Source organism: Varanus komodoensis, unplaced genomic scaffold, assembly GCF_004798865.1.
Source record: "Varanus komodoensis strain SLA01 unplaced genomic scaffold, ASM479886v1 scaffold2, whole genome shotgun sequence".
Taxonomy (NCBI): domain Eukaryota; kingdom Metazoa; phylum Chordata; class Lepidosauria; order Squamata; family Varanidae; genus Varanus; species Varanus komodoensis.
In genome coordinates, this window is record NW_025335568.1 from 7,287,458 (window position 1) to 7,310,502 (window position 23,045).

Consider the following 23,045-nt stretch of genomic DNA (forward strand, 5'->3'; position numbering starts at 1 on the left):
AATACACAATAAATTAAAACAATAATAATTAAAATATATACAGTAAAATATATACAATAAAGTATATACAGTATTAAAACACTACTCAGTAAGCAGTGTCTTTCTCAGTCAAAGTAGATAGTTCCTATTCTTAGGAGTGGACTTTCCCTTTCCCAATTCACCTTATGAAGAAAGTAGCAAATTTGATTCAGTTCCCATCAGCCGACTAACCAGAAATATTCTAACACATCTGCACTGACCAAATTCAACATGGACAATCCTAACTGGATGCCACACATGGCTGAGTACATTTAGACTGGTTTTCCAGCAGGGGTGGGTCAACACTGCATTGCCCGGCCCCTTGGAACTCAACAGATGTTCCTGCTTGCTTCTGAGCCAGTGGTTGGAAGTGGGCTGTGAGAGAGTTTCTTCCTCCTCAGGCTTCCATCTCTAAGATGGGCCGTGCTTGGCAAATTTTTGAAAAGTGCTAAGTTATGCTATGCTATTTGCTATGCTAGTTACAAAGTCGCATCACCCATCACAACCCCATGGACAACACTCCTCCAGGCCTTCCTGTCCTCCACCATCCCCCAGAGTCCACTTAAGCTCACGCCGACTGCTTCAGTGACTCCATCCAGCCACCTCATCCTCTGCTGTCCCCTTCTTTTGCCGTCAATTGTTCCCAGCATCAGGGTCTTCTCCAGGGAGTCCTTCCTTCTCATTAGGTGGCCAAAGCATTTGAGTTTCATCTTCAACATCTGGCCTTCTAAAGAGTAGTCAGGGTTGATTTCCTCTAGGAGTGACTGGTTTGATCTCCTTGTGGTCCGAGGGATGTGCAGGAGTCTCCACCAGCACCATAATTCAAAGGCCTCAGTTCTTCGGCGCTCAGCCTTCTTTATGGTCCAGCTTTCACAGCCATACATTGCAACTGGGAAAACCATAGCCTTGACTATATGCACTTTTGTCGGCAGGCTGATGTCTCTGCTTTTAATATGCTACTATTTGCTAAGTAAATGTCTGCAAATCACACAATTGGCTCAAATCAAGCTAATATGATTTGTACAAGTCAGAGGCCAGAAGCCACGCTTTTCTTCCTCCTGTCCTCAAGTCGAGCTGCTGAGTCTTCATTTACCTGCCAGGCCTTGCCCCTGATCTGGTGGGATCTGTGTGTGCATGCATTTGTGTGTTCACCTGGAGGGCTTTCTGGTCGTGTACCAGACAATGGTGGTGGGTTTCAGAGGGCAACTGGCCAAGACACCCTTCCTGGGCCCTGCCCCAGTGCACCTGCTTTCCCACTGCCGTGGTCTCCCCCTCTTTCCCAGCATCGTTGCCCCTCCTCACATGGCGGACAGAGGAGCAGCGAACGAGCAGCTTGTGGCACCAGCGGCCCCTGCCTCGCCACCACCATTGTCTGGGATGGAACCAGAAGCAGGAGAACAACCACGCTGAAGTGAGGAAGAGGAGGAAGACATGGTGGGAGGGGGGGTTGTCAGAGGACCGCCACTGAATTTTGGGCCATTGGCCTGTGCCCAGTTAAGCCTTTCCTCGGCGGTGGCCCATTTGCCGAAGTTCAGAAGCCGCCCAAATGAGAAGGTGCCTTCAACCTGAAGGATGGAGTCACGTGGCCCAAATACCTTTGACAGAAGATGAAAATGAATCCCATTTTATGGCTGGCTGCTGTTGGTACATGAATATGAATCTATGCTTATCTGAAAACTTAACACAAGACTCCAATTCCAAACCTGAAATGAATAATCCACCTGCAGTGCTTTATTTTAATCAAGCAGATGGTTGTTTAAAACCAACAATGGGCAGGCCCATCTGGAAGCATTTGGGCTGTTGAAGTCTACTTCTGCTTCTGGGGCAGAAGTTGACAACCTCTGGACCACTGACCTCGTTAGGCTGCCAGTCCGATTCACAAACCAGTTAAACTGGCCTTCTTCTAAGAAGCCTTTGTCCCACTGACCTAAATGAAGTCGCACTGGCTTGATTCCAAGGATTCAAGGCAGGTCAGGCTGTGTGTGTACATAGCACACGGGTAAGTGATGAGCAAACTCTGTGCAGACACACCGGGCTTTCTAGGCCTCTCAGCTAACAGGACGGTCCTTGATGGACAAAGAAACGGGCAGGGTGAATCGAGTGAAATCATTGCTTGAAATCATCCTTAAATTGGCATGAAAGAAGATAGGTTTCAATCCCGTTTTGCATTTTGCAAATGCATGTACTGTAGGTTTCTTTCACGTTTGTCATATGCCTATACCACCCAACAGACAAAATCTTCTGGACTCTTTCTGAAGATTAAAAGCCACAAAATGCAATTCGTAATATGTAAAATAAGTGTATGAGAGAATGCTTGAGTGTGTGTGAACTGAACAAGCTTCCAGGTTATCAACTTACTAGAACAAATTCTAGTTCCTAAATTCTGTTCCTAAAAGGAGCCTTTATAGAACCCAGGAATTTTGTCTAAAGTAGGCTGCAGAACCTCAGGCATGAGTTCCAGATGCAGCCCACCGGGGGTCCCAGTCGCGTCTCCAAGGGTCCCTTACATGACTGCATTACGTCCCCTGGCTGCATCCCTTTCCCAACAACGGTTTGGTGGGCTTGTCCAAGTGCCCCCCTCACCTTGTAGTACCCGTCCTCAGGTTTGCAGGGAATAAGAGCCTGCAGCTAAAATATATTTGGTATCTTTCATGGCCCTGAACCTTTCTGCCTTTAGCCGCACTCCCTGCTGGAATGCGCCCCCAAGAGAGTCTCTGAAATGGAATTTGACCCCAGGGCCGACAGTGGTTCAGTGCTTCTTATCTACGGCTGTCTGTCATGCAGCAGGATATCTGCTCGGAGAATGAGATTTACGTTTGGCTCCCTGTGTGTGCTTGCAAGAATGTGGAACAAGGTCACTTCCTGGGTGGCTGATTCTCCCCAACTCCCCAGAAGGAATTGCTGGTCCAGCTGGAGCTTATCCATGGGAAGTAAATGCAGTTTGGTGGATTGAGCCAAAGGATGCGTTAATTAAGCCAAGCAAGTTGCAGAACAGAAACATAGAAACTGAGTCAGAAGGGGCCTGCCGGATCATCTAGTCTGACCCCTGGTTCCAGCCAGCTCCACTCATGACATGCCTACTATGTGCATGTCCTTAAACACCCTCACCAATGGGGGCTTCAACCACCTCCCGTGGAAGCCCATCCCATACCTTTCGGGTCCTAACTGTCAGGAAGTGCTTCCTGGCATCCACCAGGAATCTTGGTTCCCTGAGCTTTGCTCCATTGGAATGCATCCTGCCCTCCACTGCAGGGGAAAAAAGGTCATGACCCACTTCTGCGTGACACCCCCTCAGATACCTGTATGTCGCTAACAGGTCCCCTCTGAGTCTCCTCTTCTCAAGGCTGAAAAGACCCAGCTCCCTCAGTCTCTCTTCATATGGCTTTCCCTCCAAACCAGTCACCATCCTAGTGGCCCTTCGCTGCACTGACTCCAACCTTTGTATATCCCTCTTGTAATGAGGGGCCCAGAACTGAGCACAATACTCCAGCTGCGGGTGCAACAGAGTCATGTAGAGTGATAGTAATACCTCTCTCGATCTAGAAGCCATGCTTCTGGGTATGCAACCAAGGGTCGTGTTCACCCTCTTGACTGCCACATCACATTTCTGACTCATGTTCAGCCTGCAGCCAACCAGCACCCCGAGATCCCTTTCACAAGTGCTGCTCTCCAGCCACTTGTCCCCTAGCCTGTACTTAGGACACCCATTCCTATGCCCCAAGTGCAAGGCCTGGCACTTATCCACATCGAATGCCATCCCATTCTCCCTAGCCCACTTCCATAGTCTGTCCAGATCCTTTTGGATCCAGAGTACCTGGTCCTCAGTGGTGGCCACCACCCCCATTTTAATATCATCTGCAAATCTGATTAGCAGACTGGTCACCCCGTCTTCCAGGTCATTGAAAAAAGGTACTAGATCTCTGAGAGATCCCCAGTGAGTGGGGAACTCAGGATGGCACCTTCACTGGATGGCACAGGCTGGCAGCTCAGGCATCCTTGTGCCTCTGTTATTAGGAGAGATGGCTGGGATCAAAAGAAAACCAGCAGGGGCAAGAGGGCAGGGTCCAGCTTCCAGATTCTGATCAACGGTCATAATTTAGTTTAAAGCAAAGGTGTGTCTCAGGTAGAGGTAGATGGAGGATCATTTTGGATTTATTCATTTTCTCTTTTGTCATTGCATCCTGTTTCCAAAATCATTCTGTGATTTTTTTTAAAGTCCCCATGAAAATGCACTCACATTTTCATGCAGCTCTTTCTTAATACAATTCTTGGATGTAATTCTGCCAAATATACATGTGTTTCTGCATTCTCCCCTAATATATGTTTCTTTGAATGGAGAGCCCGTGTGACCTAGTAGCTGAACTGGGGCTTAGAAGGCCGAGGTTCAAATCTTTGGGCCAGCCATTGACTCTCAGCCTGGCCTATCTCCAGTGTTGGGGATTTAAGTCCAGTGACTTGCTCCTAAGTCTGACTCAACTGTATCGGCGACTCAACTCAGGAGCAATGACTGAGTGACTCAGCTCGAGAGTTCTACTCTTTTTATGAGCGACTCACTCCAGGGCTTACTGCCTGCGTCCAACGTGCTGTAGGATATCCTGGGGCAATTGTGGCAGAAGGTATCTGTGATGGTCCAGAAGACTGGCATGAACTCAGCAGAGGCGGGGGGGGGTAGTTTCAAGGGGGTGGGGGAAGAATACGGAGGTGGGGGTTATGATGGGGGCAAGGAAAGGCAAGGGGTAGGGTAGGAACTTTGGGGGGGGTTACAACTCTCCTATCCCCCACACACCCCTCCCCACCTCCCTTTTCCTTGGCTCGAGACCTGAGACTCAACTCAAAGATTTCTTGCAATGATTCAAGACTTGACTTGGACTTGAAGTAAAGACTTAAGACTTGAGTCTCAGGTACAGACTTGAGACTGAGGAGCAACTGAGAGAACCAGGCATGGTCAGCCTTGAGAAGAGAAGACTGAGGGGAGACATGATATCCCTCTATAAGTACCTCAAAGGCTGTCACAAAGAGGAAGGGCAAGATCTCTTCTTGCTGATACCAGAGTGTAGGACATGGAATAATCCGTTCAAGTTATGACAACCCAGATTCAGGCTGGACATCAGGAAAAGCTTCCTCACTGTCAGAGCAATACAACAGTGGGACCAGCTGCCTGGAGAGGTGGTGGGCTCTCCCACACTGGAGGCATTCAGAAAGAGGCTGAACTGCCCTCTGAGTGGGATGGTGTGACTTGATGTCTTGCAACAGCAGGGGGTTGGACCCGATGGCCTTCATGGCCCCTTCCAACTCTGCTATTCTATGATTCTATGACTCATGGGTTGGAGTAAAGGACTTGAACACACATCACTGCCTACCTCACAGGGCTGTTGTTATGAGGATAAAATGGAGAGAAGGCAAAACTTGTAGGCTGCCCTGGGTTCTGTGTAAGAGAAAGAAAGATGGGGTATAAATGAAGTACCACAGAACTCCTATATCCATGGGGTTCTGTTTCAAGTCCCCTAGTGGATGCCTGAAACTGCGGATAGTAGCAAACACTATGTACTATATATATGCATTTCTTTTTGCACAGTTCCATTGACAGACGGTTCATTCCTACCATACATCCTAGCAACCTCAACATAAGATTTTTTTTCTTTCCCTGTTAAATCAAGAATTTCCACTTAAAGGAAGCACTTTACAACTTCTCTTTGACACTTTATGGCACTTTACAACTTCTCTTTCAGACAGAGGTTATTTGCGGTTAAGTAAAAGCATAGGAATTGAACCAGTGAATATGCAGGTCCCACTGCATAATAATTTCTGAAAGGTGAAACTTATTGCAACCCTCAAAAAGTTGTGCCTATTGAAATATAACTGTGTTCTGTTCACATTATTTAGTTTCCCTTTTAAAACTAAACCACATCACTTCAGATACTTGCTAGAAATCCTTTAATCAAACTGAAACCCAAAGGCTAACCTCTCTTTTTGCAAAAATTCATGCTTACTTGCTTGCTTGCTTTCATCCCTCTTTTCATTCATTCTTCCCACCCACTTAGGATCATCTCTGAATGACAGCATAGTCTATATATGGGGGGGGGGGGGTTCAAATCAGTTTTTTGTGTTCCAAAAGGGAAAAGAAGAGAGAGAGAGAGAGAGAGAGAGAGAGAGAGAGAGAGAGAGAGAGAGAGAGAGAGAGAGAACAAACCAACTAATTTCCAACTGAGATTATGTGGAATTAATATGACTTCTGCAAATCTGCACTCAGATTCAGTGCACTTTCTGCAAAGGTAACAGCAAATGTAGAGCCACTTCTGTAGAATTCTTATCAAAGAGAAATAAACCACAAGGAAGAGAACTGGAGAGCCAGTGTGGCGTAGTGGTGAAGAGCACAGGACTGGGACTCAGACGACCTGGGTTCTAGTCCCCGCTCGGCCATGGAGCCAACTGGGTGACTTTGGGCCAGTCACAGACTCTCAGCCCAACCTACCTCACAGGGATGTTGTTGTGGGGATAAGGGTGAAGGAGGAGAATGATGTAAGCTGCCTTGAGCCCTTTGTAGGAAAAAGGCAGGATATAAATCCAAAATAAAAAAAAAAAACTTTTCCACAGTTGTGCAGAGCAGTCAAAATCATGTTGGCTGCTTAGGGATTGCTAACAGAGTTTCACTCCTTGGTCTGACAGAGGTTCCACCCCCCTGACCTACATGCCTTCAAGGTAACATCTAAAGAGTCTGCCAGTGCTCAAGGGTTTGCTATTTCCACTCTTAAATATTCTCAGCAAGTGAATGTCTCTCAAGTCATGTGGTTTCATTTCATAAAGTTTCTTTTTAATGGAAGAGTTGGAAAATCTCCCCACCAGGAAAAATGGGAAATTGTGCCTTTGACCTGACAAATTCACTGTTCAGGAACTTAGCCGAACATCAAGGAAAAGAAAACGTGTCTTTCTGCCCCTTTCCCACTTGTGTACACAAACAAAGGAGGAGGATCCCCACTTTCTCCAAACCACAAAACCATTTATTTAAAGAGGGAAATGGAAGCCAGGCCCAAGGGTCCAGCATGGAGCAGACAGCTCTTTCTTCCTCCTGACCTGCCTGCTCAAACTATTCCATTCATGCCGTGGGCATAATGATATGATGCCATGACGGTATATTTCCATTGGACGTGGCACTCCAAAAACCTTGCCAGAAGGAGCAATTTTTAGAAACGGGAGCCAGGGTATGAATTTCCCACTTGTGTGCTATCACAGGGTTTGCATTCTTGAGCATGAAAGTAGCTGAGGTCAAACGGTGGGGCTTGTTTGCGATGCTTAGTTTGCTCGCCCACAAGGGAAGTCTTTCTGTTTGATGTGGAGAAAAGGGAGAGTTATTTATGTATTGTTGAATGACTGAGATGTATCAAGGAGGGAGAGAATTCCCACTGAATGAGCCACGAACTGGAGGATACACCATTATTGGCGGTGCAATTTTTTCAGAGCATCCATCCAAGGTGCATTCACCTTCAGCACTGCCAATGTTCAACCTCATAAAACTGTTGTGTCTCAGTGAACACAATGCGATGGGGCTTAATTGCAGCTGGCTTTCATTTCACCACCTTTAAAGGGCTCGGTTGCAGTCTTGGCAACGAGGTCATGGCTTTTCTGGCTGATGAGATGAGCACCAAGTTCGTACCTTGCTTCGAAGTACAACTGCAGACCTGAGAAGCTTCAGGGGGTAAAAATCTGCAAGATCAGCCAGGTGCTTCTGGCTTTAAAGGGGAAAAAAGCAACCCTTCTTCCCACTGCTGCATCGCTACATTTTGCCAGCAAACCGCGACTGTGTTGCTTGCACAGCTATGGTGGATTTCATGGGCAGTGGCGGGGCTACAGAAAAAGTCCAGGAGACCACACGTACCTTGTGGCATGTTCATTGCCTACCCCTGATTTAGACCCTAGCACAGTGGTGGCAAACCTATGGCACGTGTGCCGCACTGGGCATGCAGAGCCCTCGCTGTCAGCACATGAGCCAAGTTGCCCCAGCATCTCCCCAGAAGCTGAACATCAGATAACAACACACACAGGGGCCATGTGCGTGATCGGAAGGAGTAGCGGCGTCAGGTGATGATGTCACGAGCCGCAACTTGTTAGCTGTGACTTATCTGAGCTTTTGCATGGCCGGTCAGTGCACTGCCAAAGATATATACATATACATATACATATACATATACATATACATATACATATACATACATACATACATACATACATATATATATATATATATATATATATGCATGCTTGGGACTGCAGGTGGCGCAGTGGTTTAAACCGCTGTGCTGCTGGGCTGGTTGATCGAAAGGTCGCCAGTTCGAATCTGCACAACAGGGTGAGTTCCCGTTGCTCCGTCCCAGCTCCTGCCAACCTTGCAGTTCAAAAGCATGCAAATGCAAGTGAATAAAAAGGTACCACTTTGGTGGGCAGGTAAAAGCGTTCCGTGCACTTTGGTGTTTAGTCATGCCGGCCGCATGAGCACGGAGACTGTCTGCGGACAAACGCTGGCACCCTCGGCTAGGAAACGGAGATGAGCACTGCCCCCTAGAGTCAGGCATGACTGGACGTAATGTCAAGGGGAAACCTTTACCTTATATTTGCTTGGACTGGCTGTGAATTGTTTTTTCTAAACGAAAACCTCAGTATTCAGGTTTTATTGCAGTGTTGGCACTTTGCGATAAATAAGTGGGTTTGGGTTGCAGTTCGGGCGCTCGGTCTCTACAGGGTTCGCAATCACTGCCCTAGCAGATGCCTTACTGCTTAGCCCTCCTGCCCAACCTCTGGCATCCAGGCAAGCAGAGAAAGGGCTGGTGGGTGGGTCGGTGCTTGGCTGGGAGGTAGAAAGGCTGGATGGTGGCGGAAAGGACAGGTTGGGTGGTGGTTCAGTCTAGGGCACCATAACCAGAGGTGAAATATGGACACATTTTGGAAGACAGATGATCTTGAATGTCTACAGAGCTTTCTTCAATGTAATCTGAATTTCCAGAATTATTTTGTCTGAACTGGTAGGTCTGGAGGCAGTAGCATCGGTTATTGAAAGGATAATGTTTGGTGGAGAATTCAACATGATCATTGAACATGGGCTTTTATTGTCATTTTTATTCTTAGAAATGGAACATGGAGGCCTGAACAGTCTTGAGTCTACCTACAGTACCATACAGCAACAGCTAAATGAGACATTTAGGCAACGCAGACATGCTGGAGACAATGACTACAATATCGAAGTGCTTCTTGGAGTGGATGACTCTGTGGTCCGATTCCATGGCAAAGAACATGTGCAGAATTACCTCCTTACCCTGATGAATATAGTGAGTGGAAGTCCTTCTGTGCTTGTCTGTTGGCTTATGCATGTGGCAGATGCTTTCTGGATGGTTTGACATTTTTGATGGTGGTGGTGTTGGTGATGGTGATGCAGCCAAAAGGATAACTGCAACAATGGAAGCATGAAATACTAAAATGTGAAATGCACTCTCCAATAGACAACTGGGAAACCTTTGAACTTGGAGACAGGGTCAGGATGAACCCATTCAGAAGCTGACCCTCTGGCACCGGTGCACTTCCCGTTGTGCTCAACCCAGGCCTGCATGGTGAACTGAGCCAAGGGGAAGTCTGTGGATGCTTGTGGATCCCTGGGAGTGCAACCAGCAGCCTTCTCCATCAGGAGTGGCTGCAGGACATGGAAAGGGGGCACTGCGAGTGGGCACAGAGCCACCATTCCTGAAGGCCAGCCTTCTTACCTGGCCACAGGTGCTGCCAGTGGCGGTGCATACAGAAGAAAGGCACTGCTTATGCACTGCATGGCTTGCCGTTCCTGGAGGCCACCTTCAAATGCTGGGCATTCTCACCAGGAACGTGGGATCAGGGCTGCCCCCGAGTGGACTGGAGTGCGTGAAGCCAAGCCCAGGGGTTCTGAGGAATTCCCACCCCCAAGAAGATCCCTCACGTATCCCTACCTGGAGGTTCCCCTGCTGGCTGGGCTGAAGCCAGCAGGGCTTAAGGAGCAACGGGGACAACTTGGCCTTCCTGCCACCAATCTTTCCTGAGTTGTCCCCAAACTGGCTTTTTAGTCTGCCAAGCCAGGTTGCTTCAGAGTGGGGAACAAGAGGCTGGAGCAGGGATGTGTGAGGAATCCACCTGGAGGTGATATTTTTGGGTTCGCGGAGCTCAACCCCCTGCATTCTGGGCTGCTTTGCTTTGCCTGGCCCAGAGTCCAAGTTTCAGGTGAGTGTTCCTCACCTGAGGAGCATTCATGGGGCATGTACCAGGAATTGTACCCCACACGATGTGCACGTGTGCCTCTTTTGTCCTGGTTCATTCCCTGATGGTACACATACCCCAGGTTGGGAATCACTGGATCAGATCAATTAAACCCATGATAGAGATTCAGGGATGCACAACTCGCTCTCCCACGTTGGCATCTATATCTGATTATTGTATTTATTTGTTCATTTATTTATTTTAATTTTATATACCACCCCATTATTTTGATTTTTTATATACCACCCCATTCCTACAGGATCTGGACAGTTTACAACAAATAAACATAGGAACAGAGCGAGTCAGAAGGGGTCTCCTGGGCCATCTAGTCTGACCTCTGGCACCAACCAGCTTCGCTCACGACATGCCCACCAACAGTGATTAACATTAAAACCAACAGTGATTAACATTGACTAAAAACAGCATATTAAATGAGTCTGATCTTGAGAACTAATCTGGGGAGGCCTGTGGGAAGAGATCCATCTTTAACTCTCTCTTGAAGGTGGTAATCTGGAATATAAGATGCATCTCTCCCATTCCACAGTTTAAGGGCATTCACTGAGAAATTATACTTGTCAATTATAATTATCTTTGGGATTTTGCCTTTTGGGAATTACCATAAACATACTTCACTTTTTAAAGCCAGAATTGACCTGTTTCTGTTCTCCAATGGGATTTGGCATTGCTGTTTAGAGAAAGAGCTGTGAAGAAATAGCTCCCTCCGCTGTTAGCATGGAATAGTGTTCTGAAATTTACTTACAGATAATCAAAGGGAGTATCGTCCTTTTGGGATATCCTGAAACTTGGTTGAGGTTTTATTCCTGAGTAAATAGTATCTCAGAGGATGTTATTCACGGCTTTTAAATTTTCAGCTATCTTGTGGTTCGGGCCCCTAGGGATGGAGAGACTGAGCAGTAGAGAAATTCACCAAGGATTCCCTGTCCTCACATCAAGCAGGCTTTACTCTTTAAGGCCCCCTAAAATAATGTTGAATAAATGCAAATATTAGCGATATAGGGAAAGCTGTACTCCTATATTGAAACATATAGAATTTTAAAATCTATGTATGCATAACTATAATTTTAAAGAAGTTTTCATATTTCAAAGTTTTAAAGTTATTATTTTTCAGTTTTTTAAAAAAATAATCAATATAAAATGAATGCACTATTGGTGGTCAAGATGTTTGTTTCTGGAGTATTGTATTATGGGCATTGCATTGTCTGTGTTATCAGTGATTGCAAACAATTTTTAAAGATAATTTAGAGAAATAGACAGCAGTAAGATGCACCACTGAATAATTATTCAGTTATAACCGAACTCCACCCAACATCTTCATTCAGAGCCATATCACAGAAATCAGAGTTGGAAGGGACCAAGAAGGCCATCAGGTCCAATTCCCTGCTCAGTGCAGGACTGAAAAGCATTTCTGCTTTCAACGGGCAAGTTAAAGCATCCATAACAGCTGTGGCTTGGCATGCCTCCAGCGTGGGGAAGCCCGTCACCTCCTAGGGCATTGGCTCCATTGTCGTATTGCCCTAACAGTCAGGGAGTTTTTCCTGATATCTAGCCAGTATCTGGCTTCCTGTAACTTGAACCACACACGCATTCCATGTCGAGCACTGTGGGATGATCGAGAAGAGATCCAGGCCCTCCACTGTGTGACAGCCTTCCAAGTACTCGCAGAGTACGCATCTCCCGTTTTTTCTTCTTGAGGCTACACATTTCTGGTTCTTTCAGTCTCTTTGGGAGCCCTCTATGAAAGAGGATAGAAGAGCAGCTACCCAGGGAAGGGCCTTCTCTTTAGCAGCACCCCAGCTTCGCAACTTGCTCCTGGTGCTGATATTTTATTCTTTTCGGTGCCAGACCGAAACCGTTTTATTCATCCAGTATTTTAAGGGCTAATTGTTTTATTATGTAACTGGATTAACAGTATATTTTTATATTGTATTTTAACTGTGCTCTTAGGCTTCTGGTTTGTAAGCCATCTTGAGATCTGTTTCAGATAGGACAGACAGGATAGAAATAAATAAATAAGGGTGTGGCGCATCTTGTCCGGGGAGTATGGGCTCAGGGCCATTGTTGAGAAGGATTTGTCCTTCCCTGGTGCAAAAGCAGTGGCATTTCTTCTGATTTTGCTGTCCATAGAGCAAGCAATGTTAGCTTGGACCCAAGGTATCCTCTGAGAGCACCTCTCATGATCGGCAAATTAGTGCTTTGGTGACAATGCCTGAAAGGCAGTCCAGATGGATGGATGGATGGATTGAAAACTTTTTTAGACCATCCCTTAGCATAGTCTCAGGACAGTTTAACAATATTCAGAATAAAATAAAACACAGCATCCTAATCAAATTCTTAACCAGCCAACAATAAAACACATATTAAAAACATTGGAAAATAAAAAACGTTTAGCCTGGCGCTGGAAAAAATAAAGTGATGGTGCCAGGTGAACCTCTCTGGGGAGCGAATTCCACAATTGGGGTGCCACCACAGAGAAGGCCTTTCTCCAGGTAGCCACAATCCTAATCTCCTTCAAGGAGGGCTCCCAGACAAGGGCCTCTGCCCCAGATCTTAAGAGGTGGGCAGGCACATACAGAAGGAGATGCTCCTTCAGGTAACCAGGCTACCCTTTGCAGACCTCCGAGAGAAATCCCTGAGTGGTTGATGCCATCCTTCTGACATGGTTCTCCATGTGAGGGGCTTTGGCCCAAAGCCGAAAAGCTTCCCTGCTCAGGGAATTCTATTAGTGTGTGCAAGTGTCCTACTTTGCAGAGGACAATGTAAAGAGGACTGTTTTGGAGCACTGTTGAGAACAGTTCTCTATTTGAAGGGGTGCTGAGTCCAAATAGGGATTAAAGTCGAAGGATGCAAGGAGGGAGACCAGCAGGGCCTTAAAGTTACCAGTCAGCAGTTAACACCTGGCTGGCAGGTGGACCAAGCACCATAGGCAGCTTTCTCAGCTCTGGGGAGACATGCTTCTAAATTTGCACTGATAGAAATGCATCTGCCTATGGAGTTCTGTGCAGATTGGGCCCTCTTTTGTACCTTTTTTGGTTAAGCATCTCCTCCTTTTGAGCAGTGCATTAATGGCCAACCTAAATCTCATCCTTAGCCTTGATGGAGTGATGGAGCGATGGAGCTACACCAGCTCTGATGGGACATGGAAGTTTTGTTGTTCTGGATCACTGGAACGACGAGCTGTGGTCCCATGTGATTGGGAGAAAGGGACAAATTACTTTAACTCACCTGGCCATGCAGTGGTGCTGGGGAGGGAAGTGGGGGGGGGACCCTTTAAAGGGCATCTACAGTAGAAGGAGACTGTTCTCATTTGAAGAGCAGATCTTGAATGAACCACTTGCTTTGAAGGTTGCACGGAAGGCTTTTATCATGGGCTTTTATGCAAGGGGTGGGAAACAGGCTGCAACACCCTCCACTTGTACCTAGAGATGGATGAACATTCCCGGGGTGATTCTGTTGCTTCCTCAGAAAATACTGCACCCACCTATCTCCCCTTGAACCTGAGATCTCCTTTAACAGCAATGCTCACTCAGGGTGCGAGAGCTTTTGGGTACGCACAATAGCAGAGTGCATCTTGGGATGTGTAGTCTGGGAATGCATATGGCGGCATGACCTCATGCAGCACTGCGGTATGTACACTCCTGATTGGCCGTTCTCCACTGTAATCCGACCAACCCAGCACATGTGCAGGAACAGCATTGTGCTGATGCAGGCGGCACAAATTCCGAAGCTCGCATTCAATTCTGCGCACAGTGGCAAACTTGCAAAACACCGATCCAAAGGTGAACCATACAAATAGGTGAGTTTTGACTACTGAGCCAACTAATTACTAAATTTGGCAGGATCGCGGCTAGCATCCCACCTGCATTTGCCAGCCATTCCTCATATTTTTGCTTCCTACACAAAAGCCATTAATGAGAGGGAAATGAAATAGCCACAAGGTGACTTTTAATTGGTGGCACTGGGAGCCGTCCCTGTGGAAGCACTGGGAGCAAGCAATTCCGACAGCCTCCTTAGTGAAGCGTATCCTCCTTTTGATAGAAGCTGCAAATCTGCTCAGTTTTTGGTTTGGATGAATCGGTTTTTACTGACCCATTTGTGTTTTCCCCTTTGCCTGTCTGTGTGTCTCTGCTTCCCTCTTCCTTAGGTAAACGAAATTTACCACGATGAATCCCTGGGAGTCCACATCAATGTGGTGCTTGTTAGGATGATCCTGTTGGGCTATGCCAAGGTAAACAAGCCAGGTGAACGGTTGATCTATCTCCTTCCTCATTCCAGTAGCCTTTACAGGATGTGTGTGCTTTTGCCACTGGGACAAAGCGTGCGTGTGTAGCAGGAAGCTGGATCAAGTGGGAGTTCATGAGACAAGCCACGCTGGATCAGAGCAAAGGTCCGTCTAGTCCAGCTCTCTACACAGGGTGGCAAACCCAGTGGATCCTTCAAGTAGGCCGGGCACAAGACCTCCTTCTGCCCGAACTCCTCAGCCACTGGTGCCAGCAGGCGCGCCACCTGTGATAAAGGATGTGGCACATGGCCCACCAGACTAGTGGCCACGGGTGGCCTCCTCCCTTGTGAACCCCCTTTTGAAGTCACTCAGAATGGTGGCCGTCGCCACCTCCCCTGGCAGCAAATTCCATAGTTTAAAAATGCACGGTGGAAAGAAGCCTTTCCTCTGATCTGTCCAAAATTCCCCACCAATCAGCTCCCTAGTGGTTGCAGTTTTCCTTGAGCTGAAACAGATTTTTTATTTATTTATTAAAACATTTCTATGCCGCCCCATTCGCCGAAGCCTCGGGGCGGCTCACAACAATGAAGTACAAAGAGCCAAGCCAAAACAGGCGTGTTTATTTAGGCCCTGGGCTGCCTTGCCCCCGTCCCTCCCCAGCTGCCCTTCTTCCCACCAGAACAAGGGAGCCCTTGCACCCTGCCCTTGCGGGCGCCAGGTATGGGGCCGCGAGGGGCCAAGAGATGTGATGCAGAGGATCTATAATTCCCAGGTCTGTTTCTTAAACAGTTCCGACCTTTGAGTCATTATAACAGCCTCACAGGTTTGCAAAGGGCAGGAAGGCACTGTTTGATTAGCAAAGCAATGGATGTTAGCAGCCCACAGGCCTCGGAATTGGGCTCACTATACCTGATGTTCAATGGAAACAATTTTGCTATGATTACGTTTTCCATTCTGGTTCAGTCCATCAGCCTCATTGAACGAGGGAATCCATCCAGGAGCCTGGAAAACGTGTGCCGTTGGGCATACCAGCAGCAAAAAACAGACCTGAGTCATTCGGAGCACCACGACCATGCCATCTTTCTAACGAGGCAAGATTTTGGACCAGCTGGAATGCAAGGTAGTGTGGGCGAGATACTCCAGGGCATGGTCTGCAGCCCTCTGTGTGTGACAGAAAAGCGAACAACCGTTCCTGCTCGTGACTTTCTCTCTTCGGTTATGATTAGCTGAATTGCCATCACACATAGATACCTACCCACCCCCCTTAGATCAGCTCAGGAGTCCCTTCTACAAGAAGGGTGGCAACCAGGTGAAGGGCCTTTTCTGCTGCCACTCCCCATCTCTGGAACTCCCTTCCTAGGGAAATATGCCTGGCGCCACCTCTATTTTCCTTTCGGTGCCAGGCGAAAACATCTCTTTTTAGGAATTTTTTAAACATTTAGCCTGTATGCTGTGGCCCTTTTTAATTGTTTTTACAGATGTTTAATTCATTATGTTTTAATTGGTTTTATGGTTTAATTGGTTTTTAATGTGTTTTTGCTTTGTTGGTATATTTTGCATTGTAAGCCACTTAGGAAGGCCTTGGCAATTATAGGTGGCCTATAAATACATGTCAATAAATAAAATAAACATTAAAAGGGATATTGTAGAGTTGGAGAAAGAGCAAAAGGAGGTTAAAAATAAGCAAGGGACTGGAGCAACTCCATCATGAGGAAGAACTAGTACAGCTGGGACAGTTTAGGTTAGAAAAGAGGTGAGTAAGAGGAGACACGACAGAGGTGTCCAAAAGGATGCCCTAATACGGAGAAAGAAGAGAGGGAGAAATTTTTTCTCGATGCACTTCTGTAGTTATTACTCCACAATAAGCTGCTCTGCTCCTGAGGGAGGTTTACACTTTATTTCATTTATTGATGTGCCTTTTATTGTGCATTCATGTTGTTTTTATGTTATGTTTTTAAGGGCAAGTGCTGTTTTGCAAAAAGGGCAAACACTATTTTGGGCTGCATTAACAGAAGCATCACTCCCAAAACATGTGAAGGACTAGTTCGCTCCAGTACCTGGAGTCCTGCGGCCACTTCTGACACCCAAGTTTTAAAAAGATGCAGGAAAGCTAGAAAGGGTTCAGAGGAGGGCAGCGAGGATGATCCAGGGACTGGAGGCAAAGCCCTGTGAGGAAAGATTAAGAGAACTGCACATATTCAGCCCCAAGAAGAGAAGACTGAAGGGAGATATGATAGCACCGTACACGTGCCTGAAACACTGTCACAAAGAGGAAGGACAAGATCTCTTCTCATTCATCCCAGAGTGCAGGATGCAGAAACCAGAATTAGACTAGACACCAGGAAGAATGTCTTCACTGTCAGAACAGTACAACTATGGAACCATTTACCTGGGGAAGTTGAGGGCTCTCCCTCACTAGAGACATTCAAAAAACATCTGGACAGCCATCTGAGTGGGATGGTGTAAACTGGTCACGGAGTTGGACCCAATGGCCTTCTGGCCCCTTCCAATTATTTATTATTATTATTATTATTATTATTATTATTATTATTATTATTATAACATTTCTATGCCGCCCCTTGCCGAAGCCTCGGGGCGGCTTACAACACAATAAAATACATTGAAATACAATAGAACATAATAACATAATACAATTCTACTATTCTATGATTCTATAATAAAATTTTGCTTTTAATCTCTATTTTATTATTTTTCACTGTCTTGCACATCACTTTTTGGCCAAAGGCATTAGAGAAATGAATGACAGCTTCCTCTGATGCAACAGGAAATAAATATTTTTCTGTTGCACAGGAGAAGCATTGCTGATTTCTCATGCTGCCCTCATTAGCACTGGCAAGACACCTGTTCTTTGGGTAGGTTAAAGATGCGCGATAACTGTGGGTTGGTTGACCAAGACAAGGACAATCTGTTTGCTTTTTAAAACCCTGCTCTTCAACACTCCCAACAGGTTATGCTCCAGTAACAGGCATGTGCCATCCTGTCCGGAGCTGCACTCTTAACCATGAAGACGGATTCTCTTCTGCTTTCGTGGTCGCCCATGAAACTGGCCATGTGTAAGTCTTGCTGTCAAATAGCATCTACCGAATTGCTTCTTTATTTGCATTTTCACTTGCATGTTCGGAAACAAATACTTCTGCTGCTCAAGTGTCTTCAGTTTGATTACTTCATGCTTATCAAGAGTAGAGTTCAAATGAAGCTTGCCAGAGTCCATCCCTCCAGCATTTCATGGACATCCTCTCGGGCTTGGCCCAGTCTTGCAAAGTGAGCCAAACTGGTCTGGTATGGATGGGTGGATGGAGATGGGTCAGCAGCTACAGGCCCCAGAATGAATTCTGCCCCAGGATCTATGCTTAGCTCCCCCTCTCCTCCCCTCAGTTTCCAGGCAAAGAGATGGTGTTAGACATAGACCCAGCTTCCAGGTGTTGGGGGTGGCAGTTGGGCTTGGTCAGAGAGCAGCCCTCCAAGGAGAAAACGATGAGCAGCTGATCCTCCACAGGCATCCATCGTGGGTGCTGCAATCCAAGCCATCAGGAGGAAACTCCGTGGACAGCTGAACAGTTCCCTCCATGGTGAGGAAAGTGTAGGGGACACACGGCATTGCCAGGCTGTTGCCACAGGAAGTAAAAAAGGAAACTGGCATGCCACGGAGCCTCGGACGTGGATGATGGTTTTCTTACTCCAGATGCCGTCCAAAGATGCTCAGCACCAGTGTGTCTGTCTTTGCAAAATCAGAGGGGCCCTGAATGGAGACATCGGCATTAACACAGAACAGCTTTAACCAAACCAGGGACGGGTGTTTTTAGCCCATCCTGGCCATTGCATTCCTATTATTCCTATGAATTATTGGCGTATCCCACCCAGCGAACGCATGATGGCTTACATTGTCTCCCTCTTCCCCATTTTATCATCACTACAACCCCGTGGGGTACTTAAGCTGAGAGTCACTCGGCGAGCTTCAAGGCCAACTGGGGAGTCGAGCTTGGATCTCTTCTGTCAAGCTAGTCCGTTCTCTGCCTTGAGAGTGGAAGATTCCTTATATCTTCATGCAGATTTTATTCCTCGCCCCATCCCTCAAATGAACCCTACATTCTTTTTGACTTTCATTTTAGTCTGGGAATGGAACACGACGGACAAGGGAACAGGTGCGGGGACGAAACTGCGATGGGAAGTGTCATGGCTCCGTTGGTGCAGGCAGCCTTCCACCGATACCACTGGTCCCGGTGCAGCGGCCAGGAACTCAAGAGATACATACAGTAAGATGCCGCTTGTGTGTAGGGAAGGTGGAAAATACCTGGAGTGAGGCTAAGGGGCCACAGAGAGAAAGGCTCAAGTCTGGCTCGGGTCTGACCCGGAAACAGAAGCAGGCGTTCCTTTAGGTATCCAGGTCCCAAGCCGTTAAGGGCTTTATAGGTAATACCCAGCACCTTGAATTGAGCCCGGACTTCGATGGAGAGCCAGTGAAGCTGTTAGAGGACTGGGGTTATGTGAGAATAATGCCCAGTCCCCATCGGCAACCTGACTGCTCTATTTTGCACCATCAAAGGGCGGGAGGGCATATATAGACGTGGCCTGGCGTGGCCTTTGTGACTGCAGCTTCAGGTGCCGAGCATCGTTTGTCCTTTGCTTCCCCCACAGCTCCTACGACTGCCTCCTTGACGACCCCTTTGACCACGCTTGGCCCAAACTTCCCGAGCTGCCGGGGATCAACTATTCCATGGATGAGCAGTGCCGCTTTGATTTTGGAGTCGGGTACAAAATGTGCACGGCGGTATGTCCAGAGCGCTTTCTAGAAAGTAAGGCTGGCCCAAACTTCTGGACCATTGCAAGTTCAGCCCACGTGGGGTGGGGGCTGGGATGAAAGACCAAGCGCACTGGCCACGCTCCTCCTACGCTTTTGGCAGGAGGCCTGCCGTTTGGGAAGTGTCGAAGCTCAGCATCTGGGGTCACTTTCTGTCCCTCCAGGGTTCCCCAGAGGAACCTTTCCCCTGACGACGCATCCCCTTTGTTCCTTCCCAGGCCGAGCATGTTTCCCTCACCACCACCTTCTCAAAGGTGGAAACACCAAGGTTTAGTTTCTGGCGGCAAAAGTGCCAAGCTAGACTGAGCTGGTACTTCTGCCCCTGTCTCAGCCACTTGGAAGCTTCTCCAAACCTGATTCTACCCTCGGGCAGAAGGAACTTCAACTCCTCTGCTCAACAACCTCTAAACAGGTGGCGGTGGCCATTTTTCTCCACAAAATACCTCACTCAGCGGAGCATCCTGGAAGGGGGAGAGGAAAGCCATTGTTCGAGGCATTCCATTCAAATCCATGCATCTCGTCCCTTAAATCTCCCACAAACCATGCAGCCTGAAAATGGGGCCGTGGCATTTAATAAGCAGCATAAGAAAGGGCAGAGCGATAGTGCCTTGGGTCTCCATTGTGCAGGGAAATTGAACTTTAACAACCATGTAGGACTTTCTGCTGAATAATGGATAGTTTGTATGAAAACTATACTAGATTGGTTCATGAAATGCATGGGAGTAGATTGGCTGCTCCCCATGTCCTTCCAACCAGTGGTGAAAAATGGTACGCAAACATGTACTAAGTTTACTGAGCTAAATGTCTTCAAGCTTAATGTCTTCATCATAAGCCTCTCCAAGCCAGTTCCAAGAGTTCTTAGACTTTAAACCAGACTTGGACTATTCTTTGAACCGAGGACTATTCCTTGTAAAGTAGGACACCAAGCTCCCAGGGAGCGCATATGAAAGGCCTTTGTATGTGCCTGATTTGTAGGGGATGGATGTCAACTAATATGTGGGCTTTATGCTGAAAGTCAAAGCATGGATTCACTTGTGCTTCCTTTTTTGAATCATTGAAAGGAACTGAATGATTCTTGGTTCCATGAATCATTGTTCCTTCTGGTTCCTTCCTAGCCATCTATTACAGAAGAACTCCCAGCAAATGGAACTGAGTTGCTTGTAACAATGGCTTGTTCATACATAGCTTCCATATGGGCTGAAGTGCCTGATCCTGCCTAATCTTGGAAGCTAAGCGGGGTTGGGCAGGTCGAAATCTGGATGGGTGACTTAAATGTTGCGAACTGCCCAGAAAGCTTTGACTATGGGTGATAGCAAAATGTAATGCAATAGCAATAATAATATTAGTAAATTTAGTTTCGGGAGTTACAATGATCCTGTATAACCAATTTCTTTACTTTCTGTATTTGGAAACCTCTATATGTTGGATTGTTTGCATTTTATATACACTGATTTTTAAACCAATCTTGGTGTTTCACTTTTTCCAGTTTCGAACGTTTGACCCATGTAAGCAGCTGTGGTGCAGCCACCCAGACAATCCCTACTTCTGCAAGACGAAAAAGGGGCCGCCACTGGATGGAACCGAATGTGCGCCTAGTAAAGTGAGTGCATGCGTTCAGGTTTGAAACAGCACAGTGCTTTTCAAGGCACAACAGTACAGACAGGATGTTAAGGTGGGTGCACCTTGCCCCCATCAAATTCAACAGCCAGGAAACTCGGTCAGGCTTTTCTTCGTAAAGTGTGGTAAAAGGATGCTTGGTTGCTCAATATTCTGCAGTAGGGATAAAGGATGCTAGGAAATGCAGTGCATTTTTGCTTGATGGACTTTCTGCCCATTTCTGATCCAATGCTCGGAAGTGGGAAGGGTTGGGTTTTTTCGCAGGGATTCTGCAAAAACAAAACAAGAACTACATAAATTTGCACTACTCAGTCTAGAACTGCACAGATAGTTTGTTCCCAGTTTGTGCAAACTGAGCAAGTTTCATGATTTCTGCAAGTTTCCTTAGGGGTGTCATTTTGGAAAGGTGCAAATCTCAGCCTGTCTTAGAAATGGAATTTTGTGAACTGAACTGGAAATGGGTGGGGGGGAGGGATTGTGAAAATCCATCAACTTGGCACTCCCCATCCAATTTCTCTCACATTCCAGAGATATGTATTCCTTCGCAAATGACTAGGAATTATACGACATTTGTTTCTGCTCATTTGGATCAAGATTTACCCAGTTCATCATTTTCAGGCTACACAGTTTAGGGTATAACTGTATTTCAGTTTGCAGGCAGGAAGTACAAATTCAGTGAGCTCTCTCTCTCTCTCTCTCTCTCTCTCTCTCTCTCTCTCTCTCTCTCTCTCTCTCTCTCATGCACACACACACACGGACTCCTCTATCCTACTTCTGAGTAGGACTCAGGCTTGGGAGGCCTTGTGCTACCACACATCTGCTGTACTTCCCGCTCTGAGTTTCTTGTTAGATTCCTCCCCACCTCTGCCCTGCAGCTTATCAAAGATTCTAGCCCTCTGGATATGTTTAGTCAGGCTACATAATGCCCAGTGCACCTGCTGAGACGACAAGCAGAACTTTTTCCAAGAAGGTATTTCCCTTATATAATTTCAGAGGAGAGGCATCACGCAGATGTTTTGAACTACAACTTTCAGAATCCCCCAGGTGGCATGTTCCTTGTATGTGCAAGCCCTGGATGAATGCTGTCCCGCACACAGGCATGCACACGTCCTGTCCTTGTATGCGCGGGCACACACACCCTGTCCTTGCAGACCAATGGGCTACACAGATTCCACTCCCAAAGTTCCCTGACTTGAAAAAAAGAGAAGTGAGATGCAGGCAGCTCTGCAGGGCAAGACAACAATGCCCGAGCAACTCCGTTTCATTGGTGCCTCTTCTTCTCCACAGTGGTGCTACAAAGGTCACTGCATGTGGAAGAACACTAACCAGCTGAAGCAAGATGGCAACTGGGGAGCCTGGACGAAATTTGGCTCTTGCTCCCGGACATGCGGAACTGGGGTTCGCTTCAGGACCAGGCAGTGCAACAATCCCATGTAAATCCAAATGGCTTTCTTTGCAACTTTTGCATTCATGGGATCTTGGGACTTCCATTGCATTCACTTCGTTAAGAAAGCTTATCCCAGAACCTGAGCCCATACAAATGCTAATATGACCACACTACTACTGCTACTGGAAGTATCCAGTGGTTGGACATAAGGAGGTTCTTCTAATGATAGGAACATCATGAGTCACTATGTACCATTTGCCCATCTACGCTAGGTCAATATGGTCTTCTCTGAGTACAGCAACCCTCTAGGACTTTTTGTTTTGTTGTTAGTCACTGTCGTAGGGATAAAGGGTGATCCTATGAATGGAAGCCCTCCAAAATGTCCTACCCATGACAGCCCTGTTCAGCTCTTGTAAATTCAAGACTGTGGCTTCCTTCGTGAAGTCAGTCCATCTCATGGTCTTCATTTTCTTCTTCTGCATTCAGTTTTCCCTAACGTGATTGCCTAGGACCTTTGGTGCAGATATTTTAAGCACCGCTTGCTGGTCCTTTCAAGTAGAGATGCTAATGATGGATTGGTTGATTGAGGAACTTTTGGTCTACCGGCAAAATAGTGTCCTCTCCTGTGCTAGAACAACAAGGAGGACATCCAAACCAGCCTATATAGCAGGAGTGGGGAACCTGTAGCTCCCATCGTC

At 46.9% G+C, this 23,045-nt stretch overlaps 1 protein-coding gene across 1 annotated transcript in view; it reads left to right on the forward strand.

The window, feature by feature from the left end:
- Positions 1-23,045, forward strand: part of ADAMTS3 (ADAM metallopeptidase with thrombospondin type 1 motif 3) — a 123,600-nt gene that overhangs the window by 71,438 nt on the left and 29,117 nt on the right. Inside the window, exons 5-12 of the mRNA XM_044428949.1 lie at positions 9,136-9,335; positions 14,447-14,530; positions 15,488-15,644; positions 17,493-17,598; positions 18,655-18,798; positions 19,181-19,313; positions 20,830-20,943; positions 22,248-22,393. Of these exons, the coding sequence (XP_044284884.1) occupies positions 9,136-9,335; positions 14,447-14,530; positions 15,488-15,644; positions 17,493-17,598; positions 18,655-18,798; positions 19,181-19,313; positions 20,830-20,943; positions 22,248-22,393 (1,084 nt within the window). The remainder of the gene's footprint in view (positions 1-9,135; positions 9,336-14,446; positions 14,531-15,487; positions 15,645-17,492; positions 17,599-18,654; positions 18,799-19,180; positions 19,314-20,829; positions 20,944-22,247; positions 22,394-23,045) is intronic.